At 58.4% G+C, this 23,733-nt stretch overlaps 2 protein-coding genes across 14 annotated transcripts in view; both read left to right on the forward strand.

Annotated features, from left to right (window-relative positions):
* The first annotated feature begins 90 nt into the window (after positions 1–90).
* Positions 91–7,521, forward strand: TSEN54 (tRNA splicing endonuclease subunit 54). Of its 9 annotated transcripts, none has more exons than XM_086356058.1 (11): positions 91–951; positions 1,297–1,461; positions 1,573–1,636; positions 1,722–1,805; positions 2,158–2,256; positions 3,339–3,391; positions 4,302–4,394; positions 4,589–5,232; positions 6,039–6,099; positions 6,424–6,540; positions 7,022–7,521. In XM_086356058.1, the coding sequence occupies exons 4-11, from the start codon at positions 1,740–1,742 to the stop codon at positions 7,170–7,172; spliced, it is 1,284 nt and encodes a 427-aa protein (XP_086212184.1). In that variant the 5' UTR covers positions 91–951; positions 1,297–1,461; positions 1,573–1,636; positions 1,722–1,739; the 3' UTR covers positions 7,173–7,521. The 9 variants fall into 9 exon arrangements, 6 of the variants coding, with proteins under 6 accessions (XP_086212184.1, XP_086212185.1, XP_086212186.1 ...); XM_086356059.1 differs by having other exon boundaries at positions 115–223; XR_015147160.1 differs by having other exon boundaries at positions 133–951; positions 6,039–6,111.
* A 499-nt stretch (positions 7,522–8,020) lies between these two features.
* Positions 8,021–23,733, forward strand: part of LLGL2 (LLGL scribble cell polarity complex component 2) — a 37,030-nt gene continuing 21,317 nt past the window's right edge. For 2 of the 5 annotated variants that reach the window (XM_086356041.1, XM_086356046.1), the window contains exons 1-2: positions 8,557–8,689; positions 20,257–20,347. In XM_086356041.1, coding sequence (XP_086212167.1) covers positions 20,273–20,347 — 75 coding nt within the window. In that variant the 5' untranslated portion in view covers positions 8,557–8,689; positions 20,257–20,272. Of the gene's footprint in view, positions 8,305–8,556; positions 8,690–17,973; positions 18,069–19,366; positions 19,564–20,256; positions 20,348–23,733 lie in introns of those variants that run through there. The other 3 variants (XM_086356042.1, XM_086356045.1, XM_086356043.1) reach the window with 3 other exon arrangements.

Genomic DNA, 23,733 nt, shown 5'->3' on the forward strand with positions numbered 1-23,733 from the left:
AGGCTGCGGCCCCGCCCCGATCCGCGCGGGGCCCCGCCCCGGTCCGCGCGAGGCCCCGCCCCATCTCCCCGGGCTCGAGCGTCCGCGCATGCGTCCAGGTGAAGCGGTGGGGGCGGGGAGGGGGCGGGGACTAGAGAGCGAGCCTCGGTCCAGACTGGAGTCCGGGCGCGACCCGGGGCTCTGGAGTTCAGAAGGACGGGAGAGACACCGTGTGTGTGACGGGGTGCGAGAGAGGACGCGATGTGATGGGCCGGGAATCGAGACCCAGGAATCCCACTTGGGGAGCCCCCCCTTTCTTCTTTCTCGCCCCTCGTCCTTCCCGGGACTCCCGCGGCGACCTCCGCCCGCGACCCGAAGTCACAGGCCGACGGCCCCTGGTCGGAGCGATGGTGCCACCTAGCGGGCCGTGTGGGGACGGCCCGAGGCGGCGGCGGCGAGGACCCCAGGCTCCGGGAGGCGCTAACGACCGGCTGGGGTGGCGCTTCAGCACCGTCGTGGGTCGGACAGCGCCTCCCGCCGCCCCCCCAAGTCCTGGAAGCCCGGCTTCCGAGCCCCCAGGCAGGGACTCAACAGAAGGATCTGAAGGAACTGCGGGCCCCCATAGTCTGCACCTGGCGGCCCGTGGTGGCCTTCAGTGTGCGAAGCCGAATTGGGGAACCCAGCATTCTCCTTTCTCTAACCCCGCCTTCCTCCCGGTCCAGCCTGGGTGGTGCGGACTAGGCAGTCCGGGGTTGCGGAGGGGAGGGTCACGCTTATAACTCTTCATACGACGCTTTCAGACGCCAGCCTTCTCGAGAACTACTAGAGAGGAGCCCCAGAGGCGGGCGGGGGATAGGAGAGGGGGAGCTCCTACAAATCCAGAAACTAGCAAGCTCTCCGCCCCCTAGTAATCGCGGCGCATATTTGTCGGCGGGCGCTAGGACCCAGGACACCCAGGAAGGTGGGAAGCAGGTGGGTGGACAGGAGCCCCGGGGAGCGGCGGTGGAACCCGCGCGCGCTAGGGCCGCGCGGACTCCCGGCGGTGGGCGGGGCGGGAGGGGTGGGGCAGGGCGGTGCGCGCGCAGCGTCCTGCCCCACCCGATGGATCCCGAGCCTGAGTCGGCCTCAGTGGAGGTTCCGGCCGGGCGCGTGCTCAGGTGCGGCTTGGCCGGGCCTCGGGGTTGGGGGTGGGGGGCGGGAGCCGTGGCCGCGGGGTGGGCGCGGGAGCGGGCCCGGAACACCCGGGCCGGGGATCCCCAGCCTGGGCTGAGCGGCCCCGACTGCGCGGCGCTAACGCCGCGGCCTTTTCTCCCCCAGTGCCCCGGAGCTCTTCGCCGCACGTTCCCGGTCCCAGAAGCTGCCCCAGCGCTCGCATGGCCCCAAGGACTTCCTCCCCGACGGCTCGGAGGCCCAGGCCGAACGGCTGCGCTTGTGCCGCCAGGAGCTCTGGCAGCTGCTGGCCGAGGAGCGCGTGGAGCGCCTGTGAGAGGGGCGGGCCAGGGCGGGGGCGGAGCCGGGGCGGACTGGGCGGCTGGACCCCGTAAGTCTGATCCGGTGGGCTTGAGACGGACCCCTCTCCCCGCTCCTCGCCAGGGGCAGTTTGGTGGCCGCCGAGTGGAGACCAGAAGAAGGCTTCGTGGAGTTGAAGTCTCCTGCGGTGAGCGGCGGGGCTCAGAGACCGGGGACCCGCCTACTCTGCCTTCCCGGGCTCCTTTGTGACATCTGCTCTGGGTCCCCCGCAGGGTAAATTCTGGCAGACCATGGGCTTCTCAGAGCAGGGCCGGCAGCGGCTTCATCCAGAAGAGGCCTTGTATCTGCTGGAGTGTGTGAGTGGGGCCCCTGGGAGAGTGGAGAGGGGATTGTGACCAAAGAACCGGAAGGGCGTTTCTTCTGGGGGAAAAAGTATCTACAACCGAGTATTCGGATGGGGGTGGGTTGGGGGGGAGTCTTGTAATCTGCTTTCTAGAGCAGGAGACAAGAATGTCACTCAGGGAGCAGGCTTTCCAGTCTGTTAGTAACGATGCTGCCTCCCTCTCCCCCCTCCCCTTCCTGGCCGGCCTGATTCTTGCCTTGATGGGTGGGGGGTGTAGCACGCAGATAGCAGAGTGGGGAAGTTGCTCCCTTGGCCGTGCCACCATAGGGAGGGTTCACAAGCCGAGCTATGGGCTGCACTTTCAGGGCTCCATCCAGCTCTTCCACCAAGACCTTCCGCTGTCTATCCAAGAGGCCTACCAGCTGCTGCTGACTGAGGACACGGTGACTTTCCTGCAGTACCAGGTATCAGCCACCTTTTATAAGTACCTACAAGAGCTTCCCTGGTGGCTCAGTGGTAAAGAACCCACCTGCCAATGCAAGAGACTCTGGTTCGACCCGGTAGGTCACCTGGAGAAGGAAACTGCAACCCACTCCAGTATTCTTGCCTGGGAAATCCCATGGACAGAAGGAGCCTGGCGGGCTGCAGTCCACGGGGTCACAAAAGAGACACAACTTAGTGACTACACAACAAGCCACGTGCTGAGGCTCCAAGACTGACAAGGGCTTACGTCCTAGTGGGGGCGCTTGGGTAATGTATAGGTAAGAAAGCAAATGGATGTTTGACTTCAGAGTTGAGTGCCAAGAAAAACAGAGAGGAGGAGGGGCACAAGGCTAGAGACATAAATGTGGAGATCTTGATGGCATGGATATTTCAGACTCCACTGGGCTGTAGGGAGGTGTGGCCAGAGTAGAAGTCTGTGTCTGAAATCTGGGGCACTCTAACATGAGGAGGTCAGGGGGAAGATAACGGATGTGAGGGGTGTCCAGCAACGGAGAAAACCAGGAGAGGGGGCATCAGAGAGACCACAAGAAGGTCTTTTCAGGAAGAAGGGCTTGGCTACGTTGAATGCTACTGAGAGATCAAGCAAGCTGGGGCATACCTGCGTACATCGCTCATATATGGATGCAGGGCCACATGGAGGAACATGTGGTTCATCCAAAAACCCACCCATCTTTGGAAGTGTTGTGGGGCGGCAGGATGTCCACCCCCTCTGTTGTCTTGTCTGTATTGTAGTCAGGAGCTTCACTTGTGACAACTTTGGTATCAAAATATTCTGGCTTAAGTTTTTTCCCTGGTCCATCAGCTATCAGCTTTTGGGGATTTGCATTTAAATCAAGAAACTGCTGTCATTCGTGCCCAGAGTAAGGCCAGTGAGAGACAGCAACTCAGAGACTTGAGACCTCAGTGTGGGGAGGGTGTTTATGAGAGAGTATGGTCCTGCCGGTAGCAGGGTTTGGAATCTGGGGGTGTGGTGAATGGCTTCTGTCTGGAGAACAGTTTTTTTACATAAGTGGACGTCTGACTTCGGGTTTCTTTTTTTGAGGTCTTCAGCCACCTGAAAAGACTCGGCTATGTGGTTCGACGATTCCAACCAAGGTAAATCCCTGTCTTCGTTCCCTCGAATTTATCCTAGTCCCCAGTGACTAAGCCCAACACTGACTACTAACTGGGTGCTGGCCCTCTGCTGGCTGCTGAGGAAGAGCAGAGAACAAAAGCACTACCCCACAGAACCTGTGTTGAGGGGAGCTTACACAAAACACCATCACTTTGCAAAATCAGTGATCTTGGAAACCTCGTATAAGCCCAACAGGGAAAACATGGTCACACAGATTAGAGTTTATCCCTTAGATCAGCACTATCTGATAGGACTTTCTGTAGTGACAAAAATATTCTGTCTGTGTTGTCCAGTATATGTGGCTTGTGTGGAATTTTTTATTTTAATAGGTTTAAATTTAACTTAAATAGCCCCTTGTATCTAGGGCTACTATAATGGACAGTACAGCCTCACAGCCATAAGAAAACCTCCTGGCAGGGAAGAATGCTGTAATAAAGGGCCATACTATATTGTTGAATATAAAAAGTGTCATTTTTGACAGAGATATGGAGAAAGACAGTCAATATGTGTGTTTGTAGGAAACAAAATGTTACCTTGGTATCCATGGGTTTTATTTTCATTTTTCTTTATTTTCCAAGTTTTCCAGTTCTCCTGACTTTTCTCACCAGTGTTAATTATTTATTGCTGGCTCTGCAGGAGCCCTGGTGTCAGGGAACCTCTGTTCAAAGGTACCACTGATGAGACCCAGAGGCCTGGACAAAGATGCGCAGGGAGGCCCCTGTGTCTTCCCCCATTACTCTGTGTGGGGTCTGCCTGGGGCTCCAGCCCTTGGTTATGGTTCTAGCCCTGGCCCGCTGACTTACTCTGGGCCAGTTCCTCACACATTCCAAGGGGAGCACCAGACTGAGGAGGTGGATCAGTTGCCTGCCCCCCACCCATTCTCACCCACAGCTCTGTCCTGTCCCCTTACGAGCGGCAGCTGAACTTGGACGGTGGTGCCCAGTGCCTGGAGGGCAAGAGGAAGAGGAGGAGCTCCAGCTCTCAGTAATGCTCCCCGCGTGGCCACCCCACAGGGAGAATTCTGTGGAAGTGCTGGTGTTCGGGACCTTGGAGAATGCCTGGGCTTAAAAGTTGGGTTGGGATGGCTCCCGCAGGGGCTCAGGGAGGCAGTAGGGCTTATGGAGGTCATGTGCACCTCAGCAGTCAGGAGCAGATGGGCTGCGTTTCCTCTCCCTCAGGTCCTTTAATAAGAAGCCCAAGGCCCTGAAGAACCCCCTGCAGGGGATGGATGGGACATCCGAGAGCCCAGCAACCTGCAGCCCACCTCCCCAGAACCAGAACAGCTGCCGCCCAGAGGAGAAACCCCAGGAGTCAAGCCCCATAAAGAGCCCCGTGGGCCCCCTTCAGCTGCTGGGGTCCCTGAAACCCTGCCCTGGTCTGGGCAGGGAGGGGGCGCAATGCAGCCCAGAGAATGGCAAAATAGAAGACGGGGTCACGGGGGCTCCTAAGCCCCGCTGGAACTTTGAGCAGATCTCCTTCCCTAACATGGCTGCAGACAGCCGCCATACCCTCCTGCTCGCCCCCGCTCCTGAGCTGCTCCCGGCCAACGTGGCTGGACGGGAGACGGACGCCGAGTCCTGGTGCCAGAGGCTCAACCAGCGGAAGGAGAAGCTCTCTCGGCGGGAACGGGAGCGGCAGGCAGAGGCCCAGCACTTCCGCGAGGATGTGAACGCCGACCCCCAGGTACAGCGCTGCTCCAGCTGGCGGGAGTACAAGCAGCTGCTGCAGAGGCGGCACCTGCAGAAGACCCAGAGCCGCCCCCCACACCTGTGGGACCAGCCTGTCACCCCCTTGCTGAGTCCCGATCGCGCCGACTCCCCAGGTACCACATCACCCTGCCATAGGCCACGGGCAGCTGAGGGATCACATGCCTTTAAAAGCGGCGTGCATTGACTGCAGCTGATGGAGGCTTAAGGAAGATGGGGGAGGAGAGAGCGGTAGGTGGAGTGGAACCCACAGGATTGTCCACTGCAGGAAGCAGCGAAGAGGCTCCTGGGAAGGTTTAGAAACAGCCTGGTCGGTGCCTGAGGAGAGGCGAGGAGGAATGTAAACTACAACCGCATCCTTAAAATCATAAACAAGATGCATGTGGATGGCTGTGGTCCTGTGCTCTCCCACCTCTGTTAGAGGGGAACAAGGGGGCGATATGTTGGCCGAATGAAAGGAAGATCTCCTATATACCCTACATGTTAAGAGTAGAGAATAAGACAAGAACAGTGCTAATATATTCAGGACTACAATCCTTATGGGAATGTGGTGTGTTGTAAGGAACTAGAGTGAGATTGCCAGAGCAGTTAAATTTGAATTTCAGATAAATAACTTTTTTTTTTTAAAGTATAAGTATGTTTCAGATATTGCATGAGACGTGTGTGTTGGTCGCCTGGTTGTATCCAACTCTTTGTGACCCCATGACTGGAGCTCGCCAGACTCCTCTGTCCATGGAATTCTCCAGGCAAGAATACTGGAGTGGGTTGCTATTTCCTTCTCCATGCATGAGACATACCTATACTTTAAAAAAAAAAATCTGCTAAATCTGGCAACCCCAAACAAGATGGCAGATTCAGAGATGTCAGGGAGTCTGGATGGTCGACTCTCCTCACGAGCGCCTTGTTTTCACCGTCCTTGTAGCCTCAGTCCTTCAGCAGATCTCTGTGCTGCAGACAACACACCTTGCTGAAGGAGGTGCCCGGTGAGTCTCCAGGTAGTGCCCACCTCTATAGTACTTGGGGCGCCAGCAGGAGTTGGCAGCTGGGATTTGACTCCTGAGGTTGGGCATGAGCTGGGGGATCATTTCAGGGGCCCCTACCCTGGTAATAATACTCCTGTATATCCGCAGGAGTAAGAGCCAAGTAGATTGATGATTTATCCCACCGGTTCTGAGATAGGGTCACTGCTCCTCCTTAGTCTCCCTGGAGGAGGCTGCTCCCTGAAACGGGGAGGAAAAAGGTGGTATGGAAAGAAAAGGTGGGAGAGGAGTGCCCCTGTCTCCTAAGGTTTCTCACTCTGTCCTCAGGCTGTTGGAGAAGCCCGGGGGCTTGGAGATCAGTTTTGATGTCTACCAGGCTGACGCCGTGGCCACCTTCCGAAAGAATAACCCTGGCAAGCCCTATGTCCGGCTGTGCATTAGCGGGTACGAGACCAGTGAGCGTGGCTGCGAGTCCTCTTGTAAACCACGTGGATGCCCCCTCCATGCCCCCCGCTAATCTGTCAGTCCCTGAGAAGAACCAGTGGTCCAGAGAGGTCACACAGCCAGTTAGTGCTACGGGAACCCAAGCGTCCTCATCCTCAGTTCTCCTGTCCTTTTCGAGTAGCTTCTCTCCTGGGCCATTTCAGTTCCAGGCTCAGCCAGCAGAAGGATGTGAATGAGGGGTTTCCGGGCTAAAAGAGAGGCAAGACCCTCACTATTCCCAGTCTCCTTACCCTACCAGGGCCCTGGGTGTTACTTGGAAAATCAGAGCCATGTGGTTTGCAGACAGGAGAGCCCAGGGCCAGACTTCTCGTCCCCCCAACTCCTGTCATACATCGGCCTTCCCTGGGAGCTTAGGAGGGTTGGCTTCCCAAACTTATGGGTGGGCTCTGGCCAGGTCTCAGTCTAACCTTGATTCTTGCAGATCTGATGAGCTGGTCCCAGACCTCTGCACCCTCAAGCGGTTGTCCTACCAGAGTGGGGATGTCCCTCTGATTTTTGCCCTGGTGGATCATGGAGACATCTCCTTCTACAGCTTCAGGGACTTCACGCTGCCCAGGGATCTGGAACACTGACCACCCAGCTGGGGTCTGCCCTGGGGGACCTGGACTGTCCACTCTCAGGGACCATCGCAGTTGCCTCCTACACCCAGACTCTGATCTGTAGCTTCAGAGGCTAGTCTGGGCCTTGGCCTTGGGTGTCTGATGCCCACAGGAGAGCAAAGCCTTGCCCCGCTACCTGGCCGCTGCAGCGCTTCTAAGTCCCAGGTCTGAGACTGCTGCCTTGCAGTAATCCCCTTGGAATTCAGGACTAGATTCCAAGAGGCCAGCGAGGTGGGGCAGAAGAGAAGACTCTGTGCCTTTAAATGAGAGTGTGCCTGCTTCATGCGATAAAGCCAAAGCCATTAAAATATATATATATATATATCCTTTTACTGCTGTAGCTGGATTTACTGGAAGAGTCCTCCCTACCCCACCATCCTTCGGAATTGGGCCCCAGGCGCTCCCCACCCACAGCGCTGCTTTCTCCGGTGCAAGAGCTAGGAGCAGCCTGTGGGAGGGCAGAAATGCGACCCCAAGCCTTTCTCCGGGAAGTCACTGACCTCTAGTTAGTTTAGCTTTCTGAAAGGTAGTCCGAAGTGGGAGGTTGGCACTACACCACGCAGACGGCTCCGGGTAGAGGGGCGGCGGAGAGGCGCCACGTCAGCGTGGCTCGAACGCTAGTCGTTTCAAACTGTGCGGTGGAGCGTGCCATCCACGGCCCAGGCCTCTGGCCTGGCCTCCACCCCCCGTTCTTCTCCCCTCTCGTCGTTCCAATTGCCCTCCCTCGTTGTGCTAAAAACCCCGGTTGCTGCTGCTGCCGCTGTCGACGACTCGGAGGAGGGCTCAGGCTTGGGGCCCGCCCGGAGAGGAGGTGCTTCGGCGACGCCCGATCCCAAAGCACCTAGCTCTCGGTCCCGAAACTTGGCCCTGTGTCCACCGGCCCCCCTCCCTGATAGGGTTGGGCGCATGCAGGAAGAGCAGGCAGGGCTTTGCTCCTCCCTCCGGGGCAGCCCGGGGCCGGGTCGTGGGAGGGACCGCTCCCCTCTGCAGCCGGTCCTGGGAGGTAGCCCGGGGCAGGCGCGCGTTCCGGGAACTATTTCCTCCTCCGGGAGGCGGCGGGACACTGGGCGCGGCGCGGAGGTCCTGCGGTCCAAGGTGCGCGCAGGTGAGGCTGGGGGCGGGCCGACAGCGCCTCGTGCATATTCACGCGGGCTGGGGCCCCGCCCCCGGGCGGGACGGAGCCGCGGATTGGCCCGAGCGCGGCCCCGCCCCCCCGAGGGCGCCGGCGCGGGGACCCCGCCTCGACGGCCGTGGACTCCCGGAGGCGGGGCCAGGCCCGGGGGGCGGGGCCGCTGGGGCCCGGCGCTCAGGGCCGGCTCGCCCTTTATGTAAATAGTGGCGGCCCCGCCCCCTGCTCGCCGCTCCGGAGGTGAGCAGGAAGGAGACTGCCGCCTAGCAGCCTGCGGGCCCGCGGCGGAGCGTGCGGAGCCGGTGGCTGGGGCTGAAGGAGGACTCGGAGGCCTCGGGCGGGGGCCGGCCTGGGGTTCCAGGTGAGTGCGGGCCGGGGCCCACCTGGCCGAGGCTTCCCCTCGGGGCGCCCGCCGGCCGGAGCGGGAAGGCCGGGGAGGGCCGGGACCCCTGGCTTCCCCGGGCGGGGAGGGCTGCGCGCGGGTCCGCTCGCCTCGCCCCGGATCCCGTCGCTCCGCTCGTCTGGGAGACAGACACCTGTAGAAAGTGCGGCTGGGAACTTTTCCGTGCCCGATCCGCCGGCGATCACAGACAGAACTTGGGTTTCGGGCTTGCACAATCGTGTTGGCTTGGTAGAGCCGAGGAACAGGTGCTCGGCCCGGCAGAGTGCGAGGGTCACCGCGGGCGGAGACGGAGCCCCGGGACCCCGGGCCCCACGTGTAAGGCGCCTGGCCGGAGAGGCCGGCGACGCGCACCCCCAGCGGCCCTCTCTCCGCCCGCGGGGGCCGGAGCGCGTTACGTCGGCGGCTTAGCCCCTGCCCCTGCCATCTGGGCCCTCTGCCTGCCGGCCCTTTGTGCCTCCTAATCCCCGGACGCAGGAAGCCCGCGGGAGGGACTTGGGTCTTGGGGCCTTTCTCCGCCCCAGGCAGCTTTGTATCCCTTTGGGGGACGTGATGGAGACCCAGCCTCTTTTCCACAGCCACGGTGGTGGGATTGCGCAGCGGGACGCTGGGACTTGGCGAGAAGTGAGAAATTCTGTTGTGTCAAAGAAAGTGCAGTTTGCTCTTGGTTTTCTCGGGGCTGGACGGTTCCCAGGCACCCTGAGCTTGGGCTGCGAGGAGAACTGACGGTTACCAGGAGAGCTGTGGTAGTGGCCCCCTGAGGCTCTCACCTGAGACAGGTGAGCTTTGGGTGAGGTGGGCGGGGCGTAGACTCAGCGCCCTTCCCTTGGGGATCCTTGTGCCAGATGCAGGGCATCTTAACCTAGGCTCTAGGCACCCTTCCCGGAGTTTACAACTCAGGGTCTTTTCAATCTGGGGAGGGGATTCTGAGCAGAGAGGGGAAGAAGAAGGGGTTGTGTGTCATGGAGACAGGAAACCCCAGGTGGGAGACTCAGAGCAGCAGTACTGAAGAGCCCTGGCCCAGCTGAGCGGGGAGCCAAGGGCAGAAGTGGCTTCTGAGGAAGACCGTCTGGGTTTTGTGAGCTGAAGCGTGGGAATGGTCCTGGAAGAGATGGGCCAGCTTCTTTATGTTATGCACAGGGCATTCAGATTTGGTTTTCTTCAACCATCTGCACACAGTGCTCACTTTCATCAGTGAGGAGTCAAACCAAACTTGGTGCTTCGAGTGCCTGCTGCTGTTCTCTAAAGTTTAGACGGGGCCAGTCTCGGTGGGAGCCCCTGGGCAGTTGTTTAAAAGGTCTGGGTCATCCTGCATCCCTAACCTTCTCTGAGTCAAAGAAGCATCCCCTTTAGCAGCAGATTAATATAGTTTTATTCATTTAGTAACTTAGTCCTTTGTTATTGTTTAGTCGCTAAGTCCTGTTGGATTCTTTTCCCACCCCATGGACTGTAACCCGCCAGACTCCTCTGTCCATGGGATTTCCCAGGCAAAAATACAGGAGTGCGTTGCCATTTCCTTTTCCAAGGGATCTTCCAGACCCTGGGATCGAACCCATGTGTTCTGCATTAGCTGGTGGATTCTTTATCGCTGAGCCACAAGGGAAACCCAACTTCTTAGTAGCATTTAAAAAGTGTCTTAATCCCAGATAACCCGTAATAGGTTCAAAAATTTAAAAGGTAATAGGAGCTCCCTGGGGCAAATGAAGCATTTTAGAAAGAGTAAAATAAGAGGGAAAAAACTTCCCTCTTGCTTCATAGTCTTGCCTCAGGTGTAGTGCTTGCTTTTTCTTTTTTTTTTTGGTTGTGCTAGGTCTTCTCTGCTGCATGGGCTTTTCTCTAGTCGTGGCGAGTGGAGGCTACTCCCTAGCTGTGGTGTGCAGACTTCTTGTTGCAGTGACTTTTTGTTGTGGAGCACGGGCTCTAGGGTGCATGGGCTTCAGTAGTTGCAGTACGTGGGCTCAGTAATTGCAGCTCCTGAGGTCAAGAGCACACGCTCAATAGTTGCGGCAAATGGGCTTAGTTGCCGTGCATCATGTGGGATCTTCCCAGACCAGGGATTGAACCTGTGTCTCCGTCAGGTGGATTCTTTACCACTGAACAACCAGGAAGCCCTCAGTAAGATTTTTAGTGTCTTTCCAGACTCAGGTATAGTTTTGAATTGTGCCATGCTGATTTTTCACTACATGACCTTGACTCTGTTACTTAACTATGCCAAACCTTGGCGAGCCTTGTTTTTACAGATGTTGACAAGAGGATGAAAAATATCATAGATACCTGGTCCTGGCCGGCACCAGGTGAGGGTGGGCTGCTCAGCCTCCCCACGAAGCATAAAAGTCATATGATCACTTGCAGCAAGCCTTAGGGCAGATGCCGGGGCCTTTTGAGCCCTGACGGGTCATGAGGGCAGTTGGCTTCTCTGTCCAGAAATCCCAATTTTTGAAAACCTCTGGAGAATGAGAACTTTGAGAATGAGGCTGTTGCTTCTTGGAGGGCTGAGGTCTCTCCTAACTTCACTTCGGTTCCAGCGGCCCTCGGTATTTCTGCTGCTGCTTAGAAAAGCCGGGAGTGAGGCCTGATGGCCAGACCCCAGCTGGGGCAGCCTTTCCTGGGGGGAGTGTGTGTGTGTGTGTGTACAATCTAATCTCCTCTGCTCTGTGCTCTGGGGAGGGCTTGACTGTTACACATTCTGCACCCTGGTGGGTGGGTGGGTGGGTGGCGGGGTCAGTGGGTAGGGGAAGCGTGTTCCTGGGCTGCTCTGTTACCATTAAGGAGATTTTTCTCTGAACTCCGTCGTGCATTCCGTCAACCTCATTCAGGGAAGAGATATCTCCTGCCAGGACTTCCTGGCCCCGGGACCCTCCCTCCCACAGAGAAGCTGGTGTGCAGAGCTGCGAAGGGTGGGATCCTCTGCCATCAGCCTGCGCCCCACCGTCTACCCCACTGGAGACATTGAGCATCCCTGGCGGGAGTCAGGGGCAATGTGGTGTCCGCAGAAGGGCCCTCCCAGACATGTCAGCCGCAGCTTTTGAGACACCCGAATCAGGGGCCCGGCGAAGGCCCCGGAGGCCCATGGCCTCTGCCCCTGGGTTGGCTGCTTTGAGCGGCACTGGCCGGCTGGACCCACTTATCCTGAGTACTCAGCCCGGAGAGGCCTTCTTATCTCACTCGGGTGATAGCACTATCAGGGCTCCTTCTGGCTCGAGGCTCGGCAGGTCTCTGGCAGCGTTGTTTTCCCTGGCCCTGGAGTCCTTTGCAGAGAGAAGTGGGGTGTGGGACAGAAGATGGGGTCCCCGTGGGGCCACCGGTACTGTTTGCCCTTCTCCAGCCCCAGCTCCCCAGGGTTCCCTGGGAGAGCCTCCCCTCCCTGTGGGCTGTCCCTGTGGGCCTTTGTCCACCTCCCTTGGGGGTGGCCTTCTCTCCCCCTTACCCCCTGCGTCTCAGAGGAAACTGGTCCTCAGAGGAGTCACCCCATTCCTTCCCCTCCCCAGGAGCCACAGTGAATTCTTGAGCTAGGAGAGGCTCCTCTGGGCGTGGGGACAGGGAAGCAGCTAGGCACCTGACTCTACCCTTCAGGAATCCAGCAGAGACTGGATACTTTCTCTAGACACCTGACTCAGTGTTCCCAGGGTTTGATGAGAGGGACATCTGGGCGCAGGACTGTTTGATTCTAGTAAATAATGTTGGCTCTCCCTGCCAAGGAGCCGGGTCTTCTGGAACATCAGGCTAAGACAGGGTCCATAAGGGTATCCCCAGCCCCATGTCAGGTGTGGTATGCACATGGCCCGGCCTTGGCCAGAGACGAGAACAGGAAGTTCCCCTGCGGCCCCATCCTTGTGCTCTTTGGGATCAGTGGCTCCTACCTGGAGAAGATGTTTGCCTACTTGATCCCCATTCAGTCCCAGCTGTTCATTTATTCAACAGGTATTTGTTAGTGTCTCTGTATGTGCGGTGTGGTTTAGACACCAGGCATAATCCTTGCACCAAGCAAAGATCTCGGCTGTCACAGGACTCCTGTTCTAAAGGATGGGAATCTTGAGTGGCCAGGAATAAGTGTAGGTAATAAATAATCTGCTAAAAGGCAATATGAGCTATAGAGGAAGAACTGAGGTGGAGGCAGGGGTTGAGACCCCTTGGGAGGGAGGCAGGTTGCAACTTTAAAAAGGGGTCAGGATGGGCTTCATCAAAAAGGTCACACGTGAGCACAGGCTTACAGAAGGTGCCTTGCCTTGCTCAGTCAGTCGTGTCTGACTCTTTGGGACCCTATGGACTGCACCCCGCCAGGCTCCTCTGTCCAAGGGGATTCTCCAGGCAAGAATACTGGAGTGGGTTGCCATGCGCTCCTCCAGGGGAATCTTCCTGACCCAGGGATGGAACCCGCATCTCCTTTGTTGCAGGTAGATTCTTTACTGGTGAGCTACTGGGGAAGCCCTACAGGAAGTGAGGGAGTTCTTTAAATAAAATTCGGTGCCTCTCATGTGTCAGGGAGGCTTCCCTGGTGGCTCAGAGGTTAAAGCGTCTGCCTGCAATGTGGGAGACCTGGGTTTGATCCCTAGGTTTGGAAGATCCCCTGGAGAAGGAAATGGCACCCCACTCCAGTATTCTTGCCTGGAGAATCCCATGGACGGAGGAGCCTGGTAGGCTACAGTTCACGGGGTCGCAAAGAGTCGGACACAACTGAGCGACTTCACTTTCACTTTCATGTCTCAGGGCTCTAAGCACTGGAGATACGACCATGGAAGGTGAGGCATGTCCGTCCTGGGGCTGACATATCCTGAAAGCTCCACGGGTTGGCCTTCCAAGTTTTAGGCAAGTCGGAGGTCATGTTATGGAGCTTGACGGGGTGAACCAGGCAGCTTACCCACCCCCACCCCAGGCGAGTCGTAGTCTGTCTTCTCCCCAGAATGCTTTGCTTTTCCCCATGCTTGGCCAGTCCCAATCTGTCACTTCCCTGGAGGGAGGCTGGGGTTAGATTGCAGATGAGGACTGAGTCCCCCAGAATGGGGGTGTGGAGAGACGCAGGCATTCTGACTTCCCACCCCCGCACCCGGCAGGAGGGCCCGCCCAGGGCTGGAGGACTGGCCTGTGGCTCCGTTGGGATGTGACTGACCTGGATCCAGCCAGGGAGGGTGAGGGCTCTTGGGGAGCCCCATTGTCCTGGGAGTGAGGCTTGAACTGAGCAGACGCTGTGCAGTCTGGTTGGAGTTCAGGTTGGGACTTGGACTCCTCTCAGGCTTGCTAGCGCTCAGAATTAGCAGTTTCATAAGTAGCTGGGAGAATTACATGAGGCGATGCTTGTCGAGTGCTTCAAGCAGTATCTGGCCACAGCTCCCTCCGTCGCTTTTATTACCTAACAGCAGCAGTGACGACAGTACCGTGGTTGCCGCCTCCTCTCTGTTTTAGTCCCACCTCCACAGAGGTGCCCTTTGAGCCAAGGTTTGGTTGCTAAGCTGCTGGCCAGGGGCTGCCTGGTGCCTCTGGGGGATTGGGTTTCCCAGGACAACTCAGGCGCCAGCAAAGCAGCCGTGGGCATCTGAGTTGGCACAGGCAGATGCCGGAGGGGTCAGCAGCTGCCCCGGGCGCTTAGAGCCCTGCCTTACCATTCCCCCAGGGTGGGAGGTGCAGGGGCGTGTTCACACCCTGCAGACGGAGGCCAAAGCCACACGCGGGCCTCACACAGGATGTTGGGGAAGGGAGGGCGGTTTCAGCAGCAGCAGGCTGTGGGGAGCTGGCTTGAGCCGGGGCTGTGCCGCACGCCAGACGTGCACCCAGCGATTGTGAACAGGGGAATCATGCTCCCGGGGCTCCAGGAGCCTTCCCTCCCGTGGGCCCCGGGTGTCCAGAGCGCTGCTTCCAGATGTAGCCTCTCCCAGCAGCCCAGGCCATGGAGGGACCTTCCAGGGGGGGCTGGCCCATCACACACCTCCAGGACAGGCTGGCACGGCTTGGTCAAGCCTTTGTTTCCTGGGGATAAATGAGCCCAGGTGCCCCAAACCATGCCAGCGTGGGCCGAGCCGTCTGTTATGAGAACCAACCCCCTGTGACACAATCAGAAGTGCTGCTTCGGGCAGGGAGCCAAGACAAGCCCACTCCCATGCGTGTGTTTCTTCTCTGCCTTCAGCAGGTATGTGTGGGTCCCCCACCCATGTGGGGTCTGAGCAGAGGATGGGAAGGGAAGACCAGGTGTGATTTTACTAGCCTGTGGCCAAGTAGGCGGGCTTCCCAGGTGGCTAGTGGTACACACACACACGTACACACACACACGTATACACACACACACACACACACACACACCTGCCAATGCAGGAGAGGCAGGTTCGATCCCTGGATTGGGATGATCCCCCAGAAAAGGAAATGTAAGTCACTCCAGTACTCTTGCCTGGAGAATTCCTTGGACAGAGGAGACTGGCGGGCCACGGTCCCTGGGGTCGCAAAAGAGACGCCACTCAGCCACTAAACAACAAACATCTGGCCAAGTAGGCAGCTCTCCTATTTTTTTTTTCCCAGGGTGGGCATCAGGGTGAGGGGAGACCAATTTTAAGCCAGAAGTAGTGTTGGACGATTGGGGCAGTGAAAGGGAGGGGATTGCCAGGCCAGCGGCCTGCGGGGGCCTCTCAGGCCAGCTCCAGGCATGAGGCACAGACCTGCAGGGCAGAGCGAGTACAAATGAGCCCCAGGTCGGCAAGCCTCGTGGCCCGGCAGACCCTAAGCCCTGAGCGGCCACCCTCGAGCGGCCAGAGAGCTGGGCAGAGCAGGGAGGGTGACCCACAGGTGTGTCGGTGACAGACAGAAGGTGTGGTGGGCAGGATTGGAGACCGAGCGCCGTACGCTTCAGAGCTGCTTCTACCATGAGGGATGTGGGAGAAGAAGTCGAGGCCCCTAAATGCTAAGGCGCCCCCCACGTCTGATGCCTAGAAGAAGGTGTTAGTCACTCAGTCGTTTCTGACTCTTTGCCACCCATGGACTGTAGCCCACCAGGCTCCTCTTGGGAGCCTTCAGAAAGTTCTATTGGGCAGTCTTCAGAAAGTTCAGGGGATGGAGAAGGTGTTTCTTCTCAGGAAGCTGCTCCCCACCACGCCCCCGCCAGGGATCATGCTCTAGCCAGGTAGCTCCCCCAATGCAGGAAGCCAGGACCCTCAGAGCTCTTCCATCTCCAGTGAGTTGGTAAAGAATCTGCCTGCAATGCAGGAGACCTGGGTTCGATTCCTGGGTTGGGAATATCCCCTGGAGAAGGGCATGGCAACCTACTCCAGTATTCTTCCTTGGAGAGTTCCGTGGATAGAGGAGCCTGACAGGCTACAATCCATGGGTTGCAAAGAGTCGGACACGACTGAGTGACTTTCTTCTTTGCATCAGATGTGGCAGGGGGCTCCTTAGCTTAGAGTAGCCCCGACTTCCTCTCCCACCTCCCTTGCGGGAGAAGCGGCATTAATGTATGCAGCACCTGAGAGCTCGCCAGTCCCCTCCCAGGCCTTCCTGCTGAAGCTCACGGCCGCCCCCACCCTTGATCATGGCCCGAAAAGTAGTAACATCCTTTCACCCCAGGCCTGGGCCCCTGAAGCCTGAGGTCACACAGCTGGTTCCACCCACCTGTCTGCTCCCTGCCTCTGCTCTCAATTCGGGGTCCAGAGTGGCGGGGGGATGGGAGGCGGCAGGGGCAATTGTCCTCCAACAGGACCGAGTGCCTGCTGTGAGCACAGGGTTGTCCTCACACCTGACCACTGCCTGGGCCCCCACTCCGTGTGATCTTCTTATCGCCCTTCCTGGGAGGTAGATAATCAGAAAGGAGGAAAAACATCACTGGTAATCCTATAACCCCTCCAGTGTGTTGTCAACTTATGTAAATATTTTCAGTAGATTCTTCCCGACTCCCGGATACACTGGACACATGTTTCCACAGCCATCATCTCCTGCCCTTTTCGTGACCGTCTGCCTCCTGTCGTGGGGCTGAGCACCCCTCACCCGTCCCCTGCTTTTGGCCGCTTAGGTGGCCTCTGATTTTTCCTAGTAGCTTAACGACCAGCATGACAAGGTGGGGGAGGGCATCCATGGAGCTCAATGGGTGCCTGAGTCCCCGGTGGTTTTAGACATCATTTGAGCCTAAGGTGCGGTCCAGCGCTGAGGGAGCACAGTGAGCGAGCATGGTCAAGATGGGTTCAAATACAGATGCTTTCAGAAGGCGATTTAAAAAAAAAGTTTTTCTTTTATATTGGGGGGTAGCTGATTAACAACCTTGTGATAGTTTCAGGTGAACAGCGATGGGACTCAGTGGTACAGATACATGTATCCATTTTCCCCAAAACTCCTCTCCCAGCCAGGCTGCCCCATGACATTGAGCAGAGTTCCCTGTGCTGTACGGAAGGTGATTTTTTTAATATGCTGCCTGAGGGGCAAGAAGGTTATTTCAGAGAGAATCGTGAAGACAAAAGCATGGAAACCAGAGTGAATGGGACTCATGTTGGGGTGCCTAGCAGATAGATGGTCAGAGGGCCAAGCAGAGGGGGACACAGTTGGGGAGGAGAGGGCGGACCCTGTCAGGCCCCTGCCCAGGACTGTCAGGGAGTTCCCAGTGGGCACAAACTGAAGCTGTTTGCTGTGGCCCACCAGGACCCCCTTTCGACCCATGGCATCCCTCCTGTTGCCTGTGCCCGGCCCCCGCAGGCACACGCAAGCTTGTTCTGGCTGGCTGACACGCCCTGCCCCGAATCCTCCCATGGCTGACTGCTTCCCGCCATCCAGGACGGGGTGGAGATATTGTCACCTCCATTCATTCATTCATTCAGCGAGCTCCACGGGGAAGGAGGCGAGGGTGGGAGGCGCTAGAGCATCTGGAGGAAAAGCGTCCCAGGCAGAAGGAACGGCAGACACAGAGACCCAGACCCGGGAAGGTTGACCGGGTCCTGCTGACCACCCTGGTCCCTCCATCGAAGCGTCTTCCCCTATTTTCCTGGAGGCTCTGATCTCTACCTGAAACCAGCCTGCCGACTGATTTCGTGTACCTGTGAGTCACCACACCCCCCTGCCAGGGTGTAAGCTTGGCGAGCTAGAGGATCTCGTCTGGCTGTCAGAGGATCTTGTACGCGCAGTCCTAGGACCGGGTTTGCTCCGTGCCAGGCCCTGGAGTTTGGCGCTGCGCCCACTGCTCACAGCAGACCAGCGCTCTCGGCCTCCAGGAACTGCCTGAGGGCCACCTAGCTCTGCGTCCCCAGCCCTGGGCTTTTTCCCTGACGTCTTTTTCTCCCGCTCAGGACTCGGTTGAGTCGATAGCATCTGTTCCACCCCCGGAAGCTCCAGGCAGGCCCAGGTTCCTGAAGCTTCTCCGCAGAGAACCTGCTTGTCTGGGGTGAGTGGAGCCGAGGCTTTGCCTGGAGCTGAGTCCAGCCCGTCCCAGAGCTGTCCTCCTTCGAGATGGGAAGGCTCTTTTTAGGCCTCGTCTTGAGCGGTGCTTCTGTATTGGGAGCTCCTCTGAAGGGTGGGTTGGAGTGAGGAGCACATGCAGTGTGTACCTACTGAGGTCCTGACTCCGTCCCCCGAGGCCACGGGTGTCCCAGCCCACGGTGGAGTGAGTGACAGGGGCAGGCAAGGCCACCCAGCCCGGCCCAGCCACAGCGCGCTGGCGGCCACGCCGCTGCCTGGTTGGCCCCGAGCTGAAGGCATGTGGGAGTGTGTCTACATGCATCTGTGCCTTTGATCCTGGGGCTGTAACCAGACATCCTCTGTCCTGTCGTATACCTCCTTGGCTGCCTCCCAGAGCCCCAAGAGTTGGGAATCCACCACTCCTGGGGGCAATCTGCGTTCTGTCCATCCCTTCCCAGTGATTTGATGAGTTGCCCAGCCTCTGTGGTCTTCCTTTCCTTGTCTGCCAAGTGGGGATATTCCACTCATCTTCCAAGGAGTCCTCTGGAAGGTGAACACCCAGGATGAGGTTCGGGTACACCTTGTTCTAACTCACAAAAGTGTGTTTCAGTGCTAGTAGGCAGCTGGGGCCCCGAGGGGCAGCTGGGTGGATGGAGCGTCCGTCCTCCCTTCCCAGGTAGGGCTGCCCACCCCCCCCACCCCCGCACGTCTTCCCCGGGCTGTGCAGCGTCACCCTTGCACTGTGTGGGTCCTCGGTACAGACGGCCCCGTGCCCACTTGACCCCAGCCCCTACAAGAGTCTCCAGGCAGCCTCCTCCAGGGCGACCCTCCTGGCTTCCTCTGACTTCTGACTCAGTGACCAGGGCCGGGGGAGGGGGCGTGCCACCCCCAGGAGCCCGGGGCAGCCGGCTGATGAGCTGGTGCACCCTCCCCCACGGCTGGAATGCCTGGCCACCAGCTCAGCTGTTTGTCCAGGAGGTTGCTGCAGCCCGGCACCCGGTCTGTTGTCACTCCCAGAAGCCTGCGGGACTTTCCCATGTTTGTTCCCCAAACCTGCTGCAGGGCCTCGGGTCAAGCAGGCACCTGGGAGTTTCCCGACTGCCTGCTGGTCCTTGGAGGAGTGGGGCCTTCTCTGGCTCCCCCCAGATGGGAAGCCGTTTCCAGGGTGGGCCTGAGCCCCTGTGTTTCCAAGGACAGGCCCTGGCGTCCTGTGGTCAGTGGGAGGTTGTGCTCTTGGAAGCCGGAAGCGGGAGCCCATGTGATCCCACCCTCTTCCCCAAGGATGAGCCAGAAATAGTTCCCCTTGGACTGGGGAATGCGTTCTGTGGTGGGCGGGCGGTTTGGGGGCTTTGAGCTGGTTTCTTTATTGGGAGCAGGTTTCTTCTCCTGATTAGCCTCCACTTGGGCCCGTGCGAAAACCAGCGCACCCCATCGGAGCCCAGGGGCGCTGGACCTGGGAGAGCCAGAGATGAGACAGGGAGGTGGGGCGGAAGCCTGGGGCTACGCAGGCCCCGGCAGCTGTGGGGGTGGACCCAGCTCCGCGTGGGTCCCCGGTGTAGGGTGGGATGGTGGGAGCAGCCTCAGCCCAGAGCCCCCGGACAGCCTTCCCTGAAGTCGGAAGGAAGAGTCTGCAGGGGTGCTGACCCGCCGCGGGAGTTCCCCTGGGCCTTTCCCTTCTCCCATCTGGGTTCTGATCTGTGAGCCCAGGTGGACCGCCTTTGCATTCCCACTTCCCCCTGGTTCTGGAGACAGAGGCTTGTGAAGTTTCCCTTTCTGGGTAGCCAGAGTTTTATGGTTCTCCAGAAAACAGGTCAACAATTAAGCTTAATTAACCTCGGGGCCTCTGGCCCTTCTTGTTGCTATAAAGCTGGGCTAAATGGCTTCCTCCCCCAGCTTCTCCCGTTGGCTTTACAAGGGCCGCAGGTGGCCGGGAGCAAGCGTCAGAGTGTTAACTGGCTGTGGGCCTCCGGGTACAGGGCTCCCTCCCTCCAGTCTCCTGTTAGGGAGGCGCACTCCAGGGATGGGCCATGGGGAAGCCCAGGGTGAAGTGAAGCAGGCCCGGCTCGGGGCTCAGCCACCTGCAGGCTCGGGGAGAGAGGCTGCCCGCACTGGGCGCTGGGCCCGGCTCTGGGGCCTCCCTCGCCGGGCACTCAGCTGTTCCCTGCTTTCCCCAGGGGACCGCACAACAAGATGAGGAGGTTCCTGAGGCCGGGACACGACCCTGCGAGGGAGAGGCTCAAGAGGGACCTCTTCCAGTTTAACAAGGTAAGGGGAGCCGGGGGCCGGCTGGGTGTGAATGGCGGGCATGAAAGTATCCCTCCCCCAGGAACTGCCCTGGTGGTCCAGTGGTTAGGACTCCGTGCTCTCACTGCCAAGGGTGCGGGTTTGATCCCTGGTTGGGGAACTAAGTGCAACGCAGCCAAACAAACGAACAAAAGGTGTCACCCTCCCCCCAGGCAGAGGCTGGCACTGGGGTCGCCTTTACCTGGACTAGAGTGCTTACTTGGCGCCACCCACCGTGCCCCCGGGATCTAGGTTTTGGAAATGGGGTCTGGGTGGCAGCTTTCCTGGGCGAGGAGAACAGGATGCCCAGCAGTGGGCTCTCCTTGCCCCTCATCTCTCTCTGACCTCGGCAAGTCTCTCCATCTCTCCCAGCCTCAGTTTCCCCACCTGTAACATGGGGATAAAACCATGCACCCCACCTACCTCCCCCGGGGTTATAGGGGAGGCTTAGGGCTAGGGAGGATGAGATGTCAGTGAGTCCTGCAGAGTGTAGTCCTGTTCCCATGATGCCAGCTTCCTTGGAGCCCTGGGGTCACAGGCTACAGCTGTCCCCTCCCTCCTCAAATCATCCCCAAAGGAAAACACGGTGTTCCCTGCAGGGGGGAGGCATGGTTCCTTCTGGCAGGTTCTAGGCCTGGGCGGGTGGGGAGAGGCATCTGTGAGAAGGTGCGGGTTGACATATGACTGTCCCCACCCTAACCTGCTCCTAAGCCCCCCGCCCCCCAAAGTGAGTGTCCTTTTCCCAAGATCACAGGGCTTCCTTGAAGGCTGGGCCTGGGAAGGCTGGAGCCGGGCTGTAAAGGGGAAGGAGCACAGCGTGGTTTATTAGCTCCAAGGCCACCTAGCAATCTGCAGCCAATCCGGGGTAATTAGCCCCTCTCACTTCTACTTTGATCTAGGCCCCGGCCTCCCCTCCAGAAGGCAGACGGCAGGAAAGGGAGCAGCAAGGTGCTCCTCCCCTCAGAGGGGCACCCAGGATCCCTCCAGGCCATGCTGACGGGTGGGCTTCCAATCCAGCTTAGCCTCTTAGAAGTGGGGGGAGCCAGTGCCCATCACACACTGCGTAGGCCCATCATGTGGACCATATGGAATTAGATCATTTAAGGGCTGGGTACAGTGGCCCGAGAGTGCCAGCTGCTGTTTTCTGGGGCTGTGTGCCTCCCAGGGAGAGGGAGCTCCCAGGGGCGTGTTTAAGGCTGGTCAGGGTCCCATTGTGCTCTGTCGTTTTCCTCTAATTTTCTTGACCTGTGGCTCTGAGGGTACCTGCCTCTGGGATCAGGGCTTCCCCAAAGGAACACCTCCTCCCACTGGGGTAAGGAAGCCGTGGGTGGGGCTTTTAGGCCTTGGGGTGGGTGTGTGTGTGCACATGCAGGTGTTATGAACGGGGGAGCTGCCATTCTCGTTCCCAAGGGAACAGCTCATGGGTGTTGAGTGCGGGTCTCAGAACCTCAGCACCCACCACGGGGCCTGGGTGTGATCTCTGTTGCCTTCCATTGCCCCTGATGACGCTGGGATCTTACACCCCAAAAAGGTGGCTGATTCCGGTGCAAACCGGATAGACAGGCTCAGCGAAGAGGGATGAACCCCCGCCCCAAGTTCCAACTGTGGAGCAACAGGGTGGAGCTGGGGTGGGGCCAAGGTAGAGGAATCGGCCCCCCACCGTGCCCCCAAATTCGGCTGCCCCACCCCCAGGCCTGGCTGGGGAGAGGGAGGGGAGGCTCCTGGAATTCCTTCTTACTTCCATTCACTTCTGAGAAACATGCTTTGAGTACCTACTGTATACACAGCCCAGGGCTGAGGCTTTGAGAATCTCAGATAAGAGCTTTGCCCTCCAGGATGTTTATAATCTGGTGGAAAGAAGAGGGCTGATGGTCTGAAGTGGGGGAAGTCTTGGGAGATCTTTGGGGAAGGTGAGGGCCTTAGACTCATCTAGGCTCTGGGTGAGCGGTGGAGCCTGGAGGGTCAGGATTGGAGGGTGAGGTTGGATCCTCGGCGATGGGGGAGCCCAAGCCCCGCCCCCAGCCGTGAGGTCCAGAGAGGGTGGAACCTCGGAGTCTGGGTCTGCTACACAGAGCCTGGTGGGTTTTGAGCAGGGGTGTGAGCGATCTCATTTATGACTTATTAGCTAAGGTGCTTCTGGGACTTTTTTCAACCTTTCACTCTGAAGCAGGTAACCCTTAGGAGATGTTGCATTGACTGGGTGGGGCCCAGCAGTGGCGGTGGGGCGCCAGGCTTGGCACTGTTGACATTTGGGGCCTTCAGGAGCAGCAGCATGCCCGGCCCTGCCTCCCTGACATGACAACCAGAAACGTCTCCAGACGTGGTGCCAGTCAGGTACCTTCCTGGGTTCATTCACCAGCCAGGTGACCTTGGACAAGTTCTTGTTCAGTCACTCAGTCATGTCTGATTCTTTGCAACTTTGTGGACTGCAGCATGCCAGGCTTCCCTGTCCTTCACCATCTCCTGGAGTTTGCTCAAACCCCTGTCCATCGAGTTGGTGATGCCATCCAGCCATCTCATCTCTTCTGTCGCCCCCTTGGACAAGTTCCTCATCCGTAAATGGAGAGGCTGGTAGAAACTACCCCACAGTGTTGGTGTGCGGATTAAATGAGTTAGTGTGTAAGTCGAGGGGCCTAAGTGGCCGGTGGTTCCAGTATTAGCACAGCTGTGAATGTTATCTGGCTCAAGGTTGAATTTGGAGGGTCTTGGCACCCTCCAGCAGAGGTGTGTGACCAGGTCCCAGCAGGCAGTGGGATGCACAGAGCTGGAGCTCAGAGCCTCACATCTGGGGAAGCAGGCAATGTCGGCCCTGGAAGGGCTGGTCTGCAGGGCACCAAGCTGGGAAGTGGGACTTGGCACCATCATCGGCCAGTCCCAGGCGGCTTGCAGATGCCCACTTCTAAACCAGCACTGGGTCTCTCCCTCCAGCATCTTCTGGCGAAACTCTTTGACACTCGCTGCCAGGGAGGTGCCTCAGAGAGAGCAGCATGTCCTGTGTATTTGGGAAGGAGCTCTGTCTGTGGACAGATGCTCGAAAGCCCCTGCTGGGGGCTGATTGTCTGAAGGGTAGCTCCGGTTCACCGGGGGCTCGGGGCCAGGCAGCACAGGGGCCAGGACTCTGGAGACAGGTGGTCTGGGTCTAGATGCCAGCTCACTGAGTGACTGCAGAAACGTCACTCTCTCTGCTCCTCAGTTTCCTCATCTGTAAAGTGGGTATTATTGGAGAAGGCAATGGCACCCCACTCCAGTACTCTTGCCTGGAAAATCCCATGGACGGAGCAGCCTGGTAGGCTGCAGTCCATGGGGTTGCTAAGAGTTGGACACGACTAGGCGACTTCACTTTCACTTTTCACTTTAATGCATCGGAG

This window comes from Bos grunniens, chromosome 19 (assembly GCF_055505025.1).
Source record: "Bos grunniens cultivar Pamir isolate PY7600 chromosome 19, Bosgru_T2T1.0, whole genome shotgun sequence".
NCBI lineage: Eukaryota > Metazoa > Chordata > Mammalia > Artiodactyla > Bovidae > Bos > Bos grunniens.